Genomic DNA, 13,356 nt, shown 5'->3' on the forward strand with positions numbered 1-13,356 from the left:
AGCGGACCTCCAGCTGTTGCTAAACTACAAGTCCCATCATGCCTCTGCCTCTGGCTGTCATGCTTGTGGCTCTAAGAGTCTTGCTATGCCTCATGGGAATTGTAGTTCTGCAACGGCTGGAGGTCCACTAATTGCATATCTCTGAACTAGAGGATGCAGAGGCAAAAGGCAAACGAAAAAGAGAAACCTAATGGAGGGAATGCTACTTTCTCAAAAGATGAATTGAAAATTTTGGATCTTGGTCTGAAATTTGCTATGGATAGGAACTTAAATAAATTTGATTTTTTTTATTGATTTCCAAAAATTCATCAGAAAACTTAATATTAAAAAAAAATTTTTTGCCAAAAGTAATCCACCAAGTGATCCACCCCCAGAAGTGTATCTCCATAGCTCCCTCAAAAATAATTACATTTTTAATCCCAAGATTGCCAACAATTATTTTGTTGAAGTTTTCAAGAACTTGGTCGAGCAAGACCCGGATAAACTTGAAATACGACCTAATAGGCGGAAAAAAGATTTCGAGAATGGTTTGGCATTTGGAGAAAAACAAAAATATAGTCATCAGATCAGCTGACAAGGGGGGAGGGGTAGTGATACTTAATACATCTGACTACCTGGAAGAATTAAATAGAATGCTGGAGCATCAAGAAACATATGAAAAATTAAAAGGGAATCCAACCAAGAAATGTAAAGTCTAATAAAAAAAGCTACAGAAGATGGGATCCTGAAGAAAAAGGAAGTGATGTATCTGGTTCCAGATGCACCAAGAGTCCCTGTGATATACCGGATACCAAAATTGCATAAAAATCCAGTAAAACCTCCGGGGAGACCAATAATTTGTGGACTTGATTCACTGTTTTCGACAATAGATGAATATTTGGATTATTTTTTACAACCACTTGCCATAAAATGCCCTGCTTATCTCAAAGATAGTAAGGATCTGATTGAATTAATTGGACCTATGACTGTGGATGATGATTGTATCCTAGCAAGTGTTGATGTTAATTCCTTGTATACCAACATTCAACAGCCACATGCTCTTAAGGCTGTTGAGTGGGTTTTGGGAACCATCAACATTAAGCAAAAACCAAAAAATTATTTTACAAGCTTTAGATTTTGCAATGAGCCACAATTTCTTCTGTCAAGAAAAAGAGTACTACAGACAAAAGAGGGGTGTTGCTATTGGGGCAAAGTATGCCCCATCAGTGGCTAACCTCTTTATGAGCTTTTGGGAAAGTGAGGCCATATACAACATAAATATTCTAGAATTGAGATTGTATAAACGATACATAGACGATATTATAATATTATGGGCAGGATCGCAAGATTCTTTTAGTACATTTTTGAGAAGAATGGGTGATAACCCATTTGGTATTTCTTTCTCAGAAATGTTTAGTTTCCAAGAGGTCAATTTTTTGGATCTAACATTATTCAAAGAAGGAAATAAATTGTTTACACAAACTTTCTTCAAAGATGTAGACAGGAATGGCTACATCCCAACCATGAGTTGTCACCATCCGAGATGGTTGGGTGGTATTGCCAAAAGCCAAATGCTCAGGGTCAGAAGAAATTGCAATAAAAAAGAAGATTATAATTTACAATCTTATCTGATTGTGGATTGTTTTCATGCTAAAGGATACAGTCTGGAAGATCTTCAATGGAAAAAGTTGAACATTGGGGAGATGGATAGAGAGGATTTGTTTAAAAAGAAGCCTAAAACACAACAAGACTTTGGTATAGCTTTCTTAACTGGCTATAACAGACAGTATAGAGAGTTTGAAAAAAATATTAAAAACCATTGGTCTCTGCTGCTGGAAGATAAAGAGTAAAGTCTTGCCCACTCCGCACGCTGAACGTGCAGCGATTGGGGAAGTTCTTTCTGAGTGTTTGCTCTTATTTCTCTGCTCTAAGTAGCACTATAGTGCACAACATTTTTTACAGTTTTATGGTACTTCACCATATATTTCTCTATCTTTTTTTATGGTGGAGTGTGGCATTCCCATAACAAGTACCCATCGAATGTTTTATCTTTAGAACTTTTACATCATTAATATTAGGGCTGTTTTACTTGCTTGATCCTTGGACTGAAAATTTGAGGACTCCTCGTACCTGGTGAACAACTACTTCCAGTTCTTGGGCAAAAACTACTAACAGATAAAAGGCACCTCAATGGGAGCACCATGGGCACCAGCATATGCCTGTCTGCCTTTTTCACTACTGGGAGGAACAGGAGGTCTACATTTTTTTCACGAGTGAATGGGTAGGGGTACATTGTACCCCATACTCATTCACATAGGGTGGGGGGCTTGGATCTGGGGGCCCCCTTATTAAAGGGGGCTCCTGGATTCCGATAAGCCCCCCGCACGCAGACCCCGACAACCAATGGCCAGGGTTGTTGGGAAGAGGCCCCTGTCCTCATCAACATGGGGACAAGGTGCTTTGGGGTGGGGGGGCCACGCGGCCCCCCCTTCCCCAAAGCACCCCCCATGTTGAGGGCATGCGACCTGGTATGGCTCAGGACCGCTCGCTCGTCCCCAACCCCCTTCCTGACCGGCCGGGCTGCGTGCTCGGATAAGGGTCTGATATGGACCTAGGGGGGACCCCACGTCGTTTTTTCGGGGTAGGGCTTTCCCTTTAAGTCCATACCAGGTGACGGGGCCAGCGAAGTGTCAATCTCGCCCCTGAAGGCGGCAACATTGACTTCCTTCGCTAGTCCTGGCTACCTGGAGCCGCGCTCAAAATGAACGGACTTTCCTCCGTGCGGGAAAGTCCCTTCATTTCAAAAGTACGGCAGACTAGCACACACACGGCCGTATTGTCCGCTGGACTGCGAGTCCGGCGGACAGTTTTTGAGTCAAAAGTGCTTTCTAAGTCCGCCGGACTTTTGGGTAAAAAAACGCGGGCGGATTGTCTAGTTTGATCGTGTGTACACGGCATTAGGAACAAAAAAAGATCAACATAAACTGGAACTTAAAAGTAGGGTAATAGTAACCCAGGTGTAGATTATGTATGCTCAGGTTTTGGGAGCTTGTGGTGTGGAAGAAGCTGCAATAGACGGGGCCCTGTCTTCGGGCATGTACTCTGAGGCTTGATAATATTAACTTTTTAGGAGATGTGTCATTTGGAGGCAGAAGCTTGCTGCCATTCAGGAGGAATTTTGTTGAAATTCCTTGCATCAAGAGGGGTAGTATGTTCGTCTGGTACTATTTTCCATTTTTGGAGTAGTTGGAAGCCTTTGGTTGGGGAAGTGATTACGTGGTTTACTCCATTTTTAGTAACCAACAGTTTGGTTGGGTAGCCCCATCTATAAGTGATGTCATGGTTCCCTAATGCTTTAGTAATATTGTTTAGATTCTTGCGCAGTTGCAGGGTAAACAGCAGTCAGTATTGCGGTGTCCCCCTTTGTGTGTAATCAACATCAACTGTTCTTTTGTTTTTTAAAAATGCATTCGGAATAAAACATCCCTAGGAGCATTTTCAGGGATTAATGAGGGTTTTGGTAGCCTGTGGATCCTATCTATAATTAGCTAAATGGCAGGGATATCAGGCATGAGGGCAGTTAGCATTGCAGTCGTGTAGGTGCGCAGATCAGAAGATTGTACTGTTTCAGTGATCCCACGAATTTTGAAATTATTTCTTTTGGATCTGTCTTCTAAATCTGCTAGTTTTGCCTTGATCCATGTTTGTTCATCTTCAGCTGTATCATGTGCATCTACCAGATCATTAACGGTTGTGGCGTATTCCCCCATTCTGATCTCAATATGGTCAACTCTTTCTCCGACTGCTGTCAGTTCTGTGTTAAAGTTCCTCATACATGCCACCATGTCAGTGTGGATAGTGCTTCTTAATGAAATAAGCATGTTTTTAAGTGTTGTATCTAGCACTGGCTGGTTCAGCGTGGGGAATGAGACTATGGAGTCAGGGAGCTCTCTGGTGTCTTCTTGTGAGTCTGCATTAGATCTTACCTCACAATGCTGCATCCCTGTATCATCCATCCTGAGGCGAGACTTGGCTGGGCTTCTCTTGAGGGGGGAAGGGGGTTGTGATGAATCCTCTGGGTCAAAGACTTGCCTGTAAGTTTGTGCAGCGTGGCCCTGTGAGTGCCTGTGATCCATCCATTGTAAGGGAGAGGAGCCGGTGCCATCTTGCCCACGAGGCCGCTATGGATGTGTGCAATAATCCGTTAGTTTTTTCAGCCGATGTTCTGCTTGCGGCTTCCTGGTCATGCTGCCGAGTTGTTGGGGGACTGATTCGCTGGTTCGTGAGGTAATTATGGTGCCTCTAGTCGCCGTGAGCCGCTATTTTATCCCGCTGTGTGCTGGAGCTCAGGAGTCACACCGCCATCTCAGTGGAGTCTAGGCCACACCCCTCAGGGCCATCTTTAATATTGACTGGACCCTGGGCAAACATTTTCTTGGGCCCCCTCTTCCATGCAATTTCGCTCTCCACCTGCTCTGAGATAAAAGCCACCTGCTCTCTAAATAAAAGCTAGACTAAAAATCAGTTTACTGAATCAGATCAGGCAGTGATTGCGATTGGTTGCCAGAGGTTACAGTGTATCATTACCACTCACTGACTGACTGCTAGAGGTTACAACACACATTATGGCTCACTGTTTATTTTCTAGAGGTTACAGCACATGACTTCTGCTTGTTGATTGGTTGCTAGAGATTACTGTACATCGATACTGCTCACTGATTAATTGCTAGAGGTTACTGGACAGCTATACCACTCACTAATTGGTTGTTAGAGGTTACTGCGCATATTACTGCTCACTGATTGGTTCCTAGAGGTTATCGCATACCCTTACTGCTCAAAGATTGGTTGCAAGAGGTTAGTGCACAGCATTTCTGCTCACTGATTGGTTGCTAAAGGTTACAGCACATAATCTCACCGCCTGCACACCATGGACCGGGGAGGTGAGGGGACCCATCAATAGACAGAAAACTACTAGGAATTTTAGGACTTAGGCAATGCTAAGGGAGGGGGGGGGGGGTGTAATCAGTGGCAATGCTGGGGTGTTGATGGGATCATATTCTGAATCATGTAGAGCAAAGCTGGAAATCTTTGGCAAGTATATAGTGGGGGATTCTACCAATGTAATGGGGAATTTACAATGACCACCAATGTTAGGGGGAATTTACACTGACCATCAATGTGAGGGGGAATTTGCACTGACCTCCATGTAACGGTGGATTTTACCCCACCCTTCAATAGAAAAGAGGGATTTCTACACTGACACCAAGTAATAAGAGCATGTACATCAACCACCAGTGTAAGGTACAATGACCTCCATGTAAGGGGGACTTTACACTGACAACCATTGTCGAGGAGATTTGTACTGACCACCAATGTAAGGTGACACTTCTACATCGAACATGTGTAGTGGGGGGATTTACACTGACCACCAATGTAAAGGGGGATTTACACTGACCACCAGTGTAAGGTAAATTCTGCACTTACCACCAATGTAAAGGGAAATGTACACTGATCATCAATGTTATAAAGAATTTGCACTAACAACCAATGTAATGGGGGATATTACATCAACAGCCAGTAAAGGGGGATTTCTACACTGGCCACCAATGTAAGTGGGACTCACCACCAATTTGATGGGGGCTTCTACATTGACAACCAATGTAAGGGAGGATTTGAAACTGACCACAAATGCAAGTTTGGATTTTTTTTTAAAGATTAACAATATAAAGAGGAGTTTCTACACTGGCTACCAATGTAATGGGGATTTACACTGACCACTAATGTAATAGGAGCATTCACAGTAACCATCAATGTCAAGAGGGATTTACACTGACCACCAATGTAAGGGAGACCTTTGCACTGGCCCCAATGTGAATGAAAGGATTGTACACCAAGCCCCAATGTAATGAGAAGATTTACACTGACCACCAATGTAACTGAGACATTTAGCCTGTGTTCACATTTGTGTGTGTGTCGGGAACGCATGCAAAATCGCTTTCCTGACACCACAGAAATGTGCTGCCCTTTAGTAGATACACAGCAGTGCCATTAATTTTTAATGACACCTTTATGCACCAGCTGAGATGTGCATATTCACATGCACCAAAATTCCAGGGTGCTATGGCACCATGTTATTTTGAAGAAGGGTTCCACCTCCAATTTGCTTACCTTTGAAGAACAGGCTGATGTTCGGCTTAATGACTATAGTTGTAAGCAGGACTTTCCAGCATGCTCCTTTACCTCCCCAGTGGGCAGCATTCAGCAGAAGTGATGGTAGATATGACCTCAGGGGGACATGATATACATATGAATGCCACCTCTATTTACATATCAATGCCTCAGTCCACAACTATTTACATATGAATGCTGCCGCTATTTAGATATCAATGCTGGTTATTTACATGTAAACACAGGGTCTGCAGGTGAGTCCTCTGTACACGGCAATAGGGCAGAGCTGGGCAGCAGCAACAGAACTTTACACTGAGATATCGGGACACAGCACGGGACTAAAACTTCAAGGGATAAGGGAATTTAAACTGGGATAGTTGGCAAGTATGAGGCAGCTGCTTTAGGCCCCACAACAATGATGGGGCCCAGGGCAGCTGCCCCTTTTTACTCTGCTTTAAAAACGGTCCTGATCAGGCTGCAGATGGGCAATGGTGAGGCTGCATTGATGGGCACCGACCCTTATTTTGCTTCAAAGTTCTCTATTTAAAATAAAAATAAAAATTTCCTGAAACTTCCTTCCTAAAATGAATGTTCGTGTTATACGCCTGTGCGTGTTATATGCCAATAAATATGGTATTATCATTGCTAAAGGTATTACTTTACGCTGCAGACAGAGGCTCAGCTCAGGCCATTCAAAGAACCCCAAAACAGCCTTAACCACTTCAATACCGGGGCACTTTTACCCCCTTTCTGCCCATTCCAATTTTCAGCTTTCAGCGCTGTCACACTTTGAAGGACAATTGCCCGGTCATGCAACGTTGTACCCAAACAAAATGTTTGCCATTTTTTTCCCACAGATATTATTATTATTATTATTATACAGGATTTATATAGCGGCAACAGTTTGCGCAGCACTTTACAACATGGGGGAAAATAGAGCCTTTTTTTGGTGGAATTGATCACCGCTGGGGGTTTTTATTTTTTGCGCTCAAAATAAAAAAAAGACAGAGAATTTTGAAAAAATTAAATAAAGTTTTTAATTCTTTCTGTTACAAAACTTTGTAAATAAGGAGGTTTTCTTTCACTGATGGGCACTGATGAGGTGGCACTGATGGGCACTGATAGGTGGCACTCATATGCAGCACTGATGGGCACTGATTGGTGGCACTAATGGGCACTGATAGGTGGCACTCATATGTACCACTGATGGGCACTGATAGGTGGCACTGATAGGTGGCACTAATGGACACTGATAGGTGGGACTCATATGCAGCAATGATGGGCACTGATTGGTAGCACTGATATGCAGCAATGATGGGCACTGATAGGTGGCACTGAAATGCAGCACTGATGGGCACTGATAAACAACACTGATGGGCACTGATAGGTGGCACTGATAAGCAGCACTGATGGGCACTGATAGGTGGCACTGATAATCAGCACTGATGGGCACTGATAGGTAGCACTCATATCCAGCACTGATGGGTGGCACTGATGGGCACTCATAAGCAGCACTGATTTGCACTGATAGGTGGCACTGATGGGAACTTATAGGTGGTACTCATAGACAGCATTGATCAGAATGCACTGACAGGCAATCACTGATGGGCACAGAGTGAGATCATAATGGGCACTTATTGGCATCACTGGTGGGCTCACTTGGTGGTCTCCAGTGGGCATCCTCGATGTGTCTGCACTGATAATCAATGCACTGATTATCAATGCCAACCCATCTGTCAGGAGAGCAGCCGATTGGCTCTCCTCTACTCACGTCTGTGTGAGTGGAGGAAAAGCCGATAAACGTCTCTCCCTGTTTACAATGTGATTGGACACAGTTGATCACATGGTAAAGAGCCTACGTCGGAAATGTGCGCCCAGTTTATCCTACTGGATGTCACATGACTCCCAGTCAGGATGATGGAACAAATTGCGGCCATCATTTTATCTGGGCGAGAAGTGGATAAAATGGTCCTCTCATTGGTTCAGACCAACCCAGAGCTGATCCCTAATGGGGAGTGATGTACACCGTGTACCCCCCCCCCCCCCGAGTACAAATATTCTACAGAAGATACAGAAATTCATACACTTCCTCTTTACGTGACTTTTGTAAGTTCCTAAAACCAAAATGTTCTAAAATGGGCAACAACTTCTTTTAACAGAATTCTAAAGATAACAAGAGCAGATATTGAAGACACGGACTCTGCAGGACACGGAATCAGGTTTGTCCACAACGCGCAATGAGGAGACCTGAAGATCTGGAGATGAAGTCAGGTAGGTCAGAGATGTGATCATTGATGGATAGTGAGGGAGGTGGGAATCCTGGCAAAGTGTAGTATTCTCAAAGGGGGTCTAATCAATGAGCTCCTTTTATTTGCTCCCTGTTGGCCTGGTGATGGGGCACTATTCCTCCTACTAATACCAATGATGGAGCACTATTCCTCCTACTAATACCAATGATGGGGCACTATTCCTCCTACTAATACCAATGATGGGGCACTATTCCTCTCAATGATACCAATGATGGAGCACTATTCCTCCTACTAAGGCCAATGATGGGGCACTATTCCTCCTACTAATACCAATGATGGGACACTATTCCTCTCAATGATACCAATGATGGAGCACTATTCCTCCTACTAAGGCCAATGATGGGGCACTATTCCTCCTACTAATACCAATGATGGGACACTATTCCCCCCACTGATACCAATGATGGGGCACTATTCCTCCTACTAATACCAAAGATGGGGTACTATTCCTCGTACTGATACCAATGATGGAGCACTATTCCATCCACTGATAGTGCCCCATCATTGGTGTCAGTGGGAGGAATAGTGCCCCATCATTGGTATCAGTGGGAGGAATAGTGCTTCGTCATTGGTATCAGTAGGAGGAATAGCGCCCCATCATTGGTATCAGTGGGGGGAATAGTGCCCCATCATTGGTATCAGTGGGAGGAATAGTGCCCCATCATTGGGATCAGTTCGAGGAATAGTGCCCCATCATTGGTATCAGTGGGGGGAATAGTGTCTCATCATTGGTGTCAGTGGGAGGAGTAGTGCTCCATCATTGGTATCAGTGGGGGGAATAGTGTCTCATCATTGGTGTCAGTGGAAGGAATAGTGCCCCATCATTGGTATCAGTGGATGAAATAGTGCTCCATCATTTGTATCAGTGGGAGGAATAGTGTCCCATTATTGGTATCAGTGGGAGGAATATGGGGCACTATTCCTCCTACTGACACAAATGATGGGGCACTATTCCTCCCACTGATACCAATGATGGGGCACTATTCCTCCCACTGATACCAATGATGGAGCACTATTCCATCCACTGATAGTGCCCCATCATTGGTGTCAGTGGAAGGAATAGTGCCCCATCATTGGTGTCAGTGGGAGGAATAGTGCCCCATCATTGGTGTCAGTGGGAGGAATAGTGCCCCATCATTGGTATCAGTGGGAGAAATAGTGTCCCATCATTGGTATCAGTGGGAGGAATAGTGCCCCATCATTGGTATCAGTGGGAGGAATAGTGCCCCATCATTGGTATCAGTGGGAGGAATAGTGTCCCATCATTGGTATCAGTGGGAGGAATAGTGCCCCATCATTGGTATCAGTGGGAGGAATAGTGTCCCATCATTGGTATCAGTGGGAGGAATAGTGTCCCATCATTGGTATCAGTGGGAGGAATAGTGCCCCATCATTGGTATCAGTGGGAGGAATAGTGCCCCATCATTGGTGTCAGTGGGAGGAATAGTGCTCCGTCATTGGTATCAGTAGGAGGAATAGCACCCCATCATTGGTATCAGTGGGAGGAATAGTGTCCCATCATTGGTATCAGTGGGAGGAATAGTGCCCCATCATTGGTATCAGTGGGAGGAATAGTGCCCCATCATTGGTGTCAGTGGGAGGAATAGTGCTCCGTCATTGGTATCAGTAGGAGGAATAGCGCCCCATCATTGGTATCAGTAGGGGGAATAGTGCCCCATCATTGGTATCAGTGGGAGGAATAGTGTCTCATCATTGGTGTCAGTGGGAGGAGTAGTGCCCCATCATTGGTATCAGTGGGAGGAATAGTGTCTCATCGTTGGTGTCAGTGGGAGGAATAGTGCCCCATAGTGCCCAATAGTGCATGCCTCTTTGGTTCTGGAGAGGGACTATGGGAAGTACCACTCGCCTGACCCTTACCAGAACTGCAAACACGGTGTAGCTGTTAAAACGGTTGTTGGCCTTAAGGACAGTACAGGTTCCTTGACAAAGTCCAGGTCAGGGATCCTGGAGGTCGTGAGGTCTTTTTATGCTGACCTTCTTGGGAGGAAAGAGCTTGACCGTGACAAGATGGACAGCTTTTTGGACTCTACTCCAGGTCTGAATGGTGGAGATGTTTCATTGATGAATTTGACAGAGGAGATCACAGTTGAAGAGGTGATGAGGGCGATTGATCAGCTTGCCATCAAAAAGTCACCTGGACCGGATGGCTTGACGGCTGAGTTTTACAAAGCCTTTAAGTCTATTCTGGCCCCACATTTGGTAGAGGTTTTTAACAGTTGCCTTGCTGAGGGGGTGCTTTCCCCTTCCATGAGGCACTCGGCTGTGATTCTTCTTTCAAAGGGTAAAGATCCTTAGATGATTGAGAATTGGCGCCCCATCAGCCTTCTTAATGTCGATAGAAAGATACTGGCAAAGATTATTTTCTGGCGCCTATCGTCAGTAGCAGAGTCTTTGCTTTCTTGCCATCAGCACTGTTCGGTCCAGGGTAGAAGCACCTTCACAGCGGTTTTAGCTGTCCGGGAGGCCTTGGAGCGGTGCAGGGCTGCAGGCTGGGGAAAGTATTTGCTGACATTGGATCAGGCAAAGGCTTTTGATCGTGTTAACCATGAGTACCTGTGGTTGCTCCTTAGTAAGTACGGTCTGCCGGGTGGTTTTGTCGATTGGTTAAAGGTCTTGTATAAGGGGGCAGAAAGCTTTCCTCTTGTTAATGGTTTGGTTGGGCAGTCCTTTGAGGTTGGCTCCGGGGTGCGCCAGGGTTGTCCTCTGAGTCCCCTGCTCTATGTGTTTGCAATTGACCCTTTCATCAGGAGGCTAGAGAGCGGCATGTTGTGTGGGGTGCCAGTGGGGCTCCCGGGTGAGCCACCTTTGAGGGTTGTTGCCTATGCGGACGATGTGTCGGTGATTGTCACTGGGGCAGATGAAGCAGAGGAGGTGGTCTCTCTGACATCACGGTATTCTGAAGCATCAGGCTCCAAGATCAATCAGGAAAAGAGTGAAGTTCTGGATGGGAAAGGAAGGGAAGGGGTTTGATCTCCCGGACACCTTTCCAGTGCCCCAGGAAAGAATTAAGATTCTAGGCATTGAATTTGGACCCGGCGATTATGGCCTCAAAAACTGGGAAGGCAGTCTGGAAATTGCCAATACTAAGGTGGTCAGCTGGAAGAGATGGAAGCTATCTCTGAGGGAAAGGGTTGATCTGATTAAGACTTACCTGATTCCGATCTTCTTGTATGTCAGCTTTGTCTGCATCTTGCCAGTGTCTCTCTATGCTAGGGTCAGTAGTGTGTTCTTCCAGATGCTGTGGGGGAACAGACTGAACCCCATCAAGAGGAATGTCACCTATCTATCCAGGAGGGAGGGTGGCTTAGGTATGGTCAACCCAGTTCTTTTCTTTTCACTGCTATTTCTCAAATTTAACATTGGTAATATGCTTGCAGTGGAACCTCCTGGATGGGTAGGCATATTTAGATCTTGGTTTAGGCCTTTTCTGCGACTTTGGGAAGAAGGTGGCCAAGTGAAGAATCTCAGGGGTCATCGTGGTCAGCTACCAGCCTATGTTGCTCCGTGCCTGAAGTTACTGCGGCAGTGGCGATTGTCGGCTGAAGATCTCAGATCGGTTCCGAGGAAAGTCCTTATGAGTCGAGTCTTGAGCGAAGTCTTTCATGATCCACTGGCCTTAAGGGATTGCCCAGGCCCAGTTTTGAGGGTGGGGTTAAGATTGATTAATTTGGATAGAGTACCCCCTAAATTTAGGGATCTGGCCTGGTTGTGCTTCCATGGGAGGCTCTATGTTCGGGGCAAATTGAAATTCCGCAGTGGGGTGGATCGTAGCTGTCCTCGGGAGGAGTGTGCAGGTGAGGAGGAGACTATGGACCATTTTCTGCTTCATTGCCCCTTTAACATAGAGGTGTACAAACAGGTGGGGCGGGCCCTCGGTGTCCCTTTCCTCTCCAGGCTGGGTTATGCTGAGTGGGCGTACGGAGCATTCAATACTGGTGGGGTATTTTGTTTGGATACACTTTTTCTAGTTAGCCTAGTAGTCCGTTATTTCACCTGGAACGCACGGTGTCAGGTCAGCATTCGGCGTAAAATCCTTCCTGTTGAGGTGGTGGTGTATGACATTCTGCATGAGGTGGAGAAGATTCGGGGGCTTGAGAGGGACAAGCGGAGTCGGGGGGCTTGGTTGAAGGCGTGGAGGGGTTTCAAGCCTCCCTGACTGCCAGGAGTCTCTTTCCCGGGTGTGGCTTCTGTCTCTTATCACCCTAGATTTTTTCATTTATGATTCATTTTTGATAAATGGCTGCGTACATAGGTGATGGGTTGTGCCTCTTAGGCCCTCTCTGCTGCTTTATGTAAATAGTTTTCATGTTTTGGTAATGGACTATGTATATATTGTATATATTCTGAACGTTGATGTGTATTCCTTTGTTTTTCTGTTGACGTTTTATAATATGTTTTTGTTTTTTACTTTTGTATAAAATTGGTCGCTTGATTCTTTTTAATAAAAGATCAATAGTGCCCCATCATTGGTATCAGTGGGAGGAATAGTGTCCCATCATTGGTATCAGTGGGAGGAATAGTGCCCCATCATTGGTATCAGTGGGAGGAATAGTGTCCCATCATTGGTATCAGTGGGAGGAATAGTGCCCCATCATTGTTATCAGTGGGAGGAATAGTGTCCCATCATTGGTATCAGTGGGAGGAATAGTGTCCCATCATTGGTATCAGTGGGAGGAATAGTGCCCCATCATTGGTATCAGTGGGAGGAATAGTGCCCCATCATTGGTGTCAGTGGGAGGAATAGTGCTCCGTCATTGGTATCAGTAGGAGGAATAGCGCCCCATCATTGGTATCAGTGGGAGGAATAGTGTCCCATCATTGGTATCAGTGGGAGGAATAGTGCCCCATCATTGGTATCAGTGGGAGGAATAGTGCCCCA

The 13,356-nt window shown here is 45.3% G+C and overlaps 1 protein-coding gene across 5 annotated transcripts in view; it reads left to right on the forward strand.

Moving 5' to 3' along the window:
• The window catches only part of LOC143961947 (CD209 antigen-like protein C), a 321,050-nt gene that overhangs the window by 123,447 nt on the left and 184,247 nt on the right, over nt 1-13,356 (forward strand). Inside the window, exon 1 of one of the 5 annotated variants that reach the window (XM_077471288.1) lies at nt 8,282-8,418. The exons of the other annotated variants lie outside the window; for them this stretch is intronic. Within the exon in view, the coding sequence (XP_077327414.1) occupies nt 8,385-8,418 (34 nt within the window). The 5' untranslated portion in view covers nt 8,282-8,384. Of the gene's footprint in view, nt 1-8,281; nt 8,419-13,356 lie in introns of those variants that run through there. 5 annotated transcript variants of the gene reach the window in all.

The sequence above is a fragment of the Lithobates pipiens genome, unplaced genomic scaffold, assembly GCF_037356315.1.
Source record: "Lithobates pipiens isolate NorthernLeopardFrog02 unplaced genomic scaffold, aLitPip1_a1.2 Scaffold_8, whole genome shotgun sequence".
Lineage (NCBI taxonomy): Eukaryota > Metazoa > Chordata > Amphibia > Anura > Ranidae > Lithobates > Lithobates pipiens.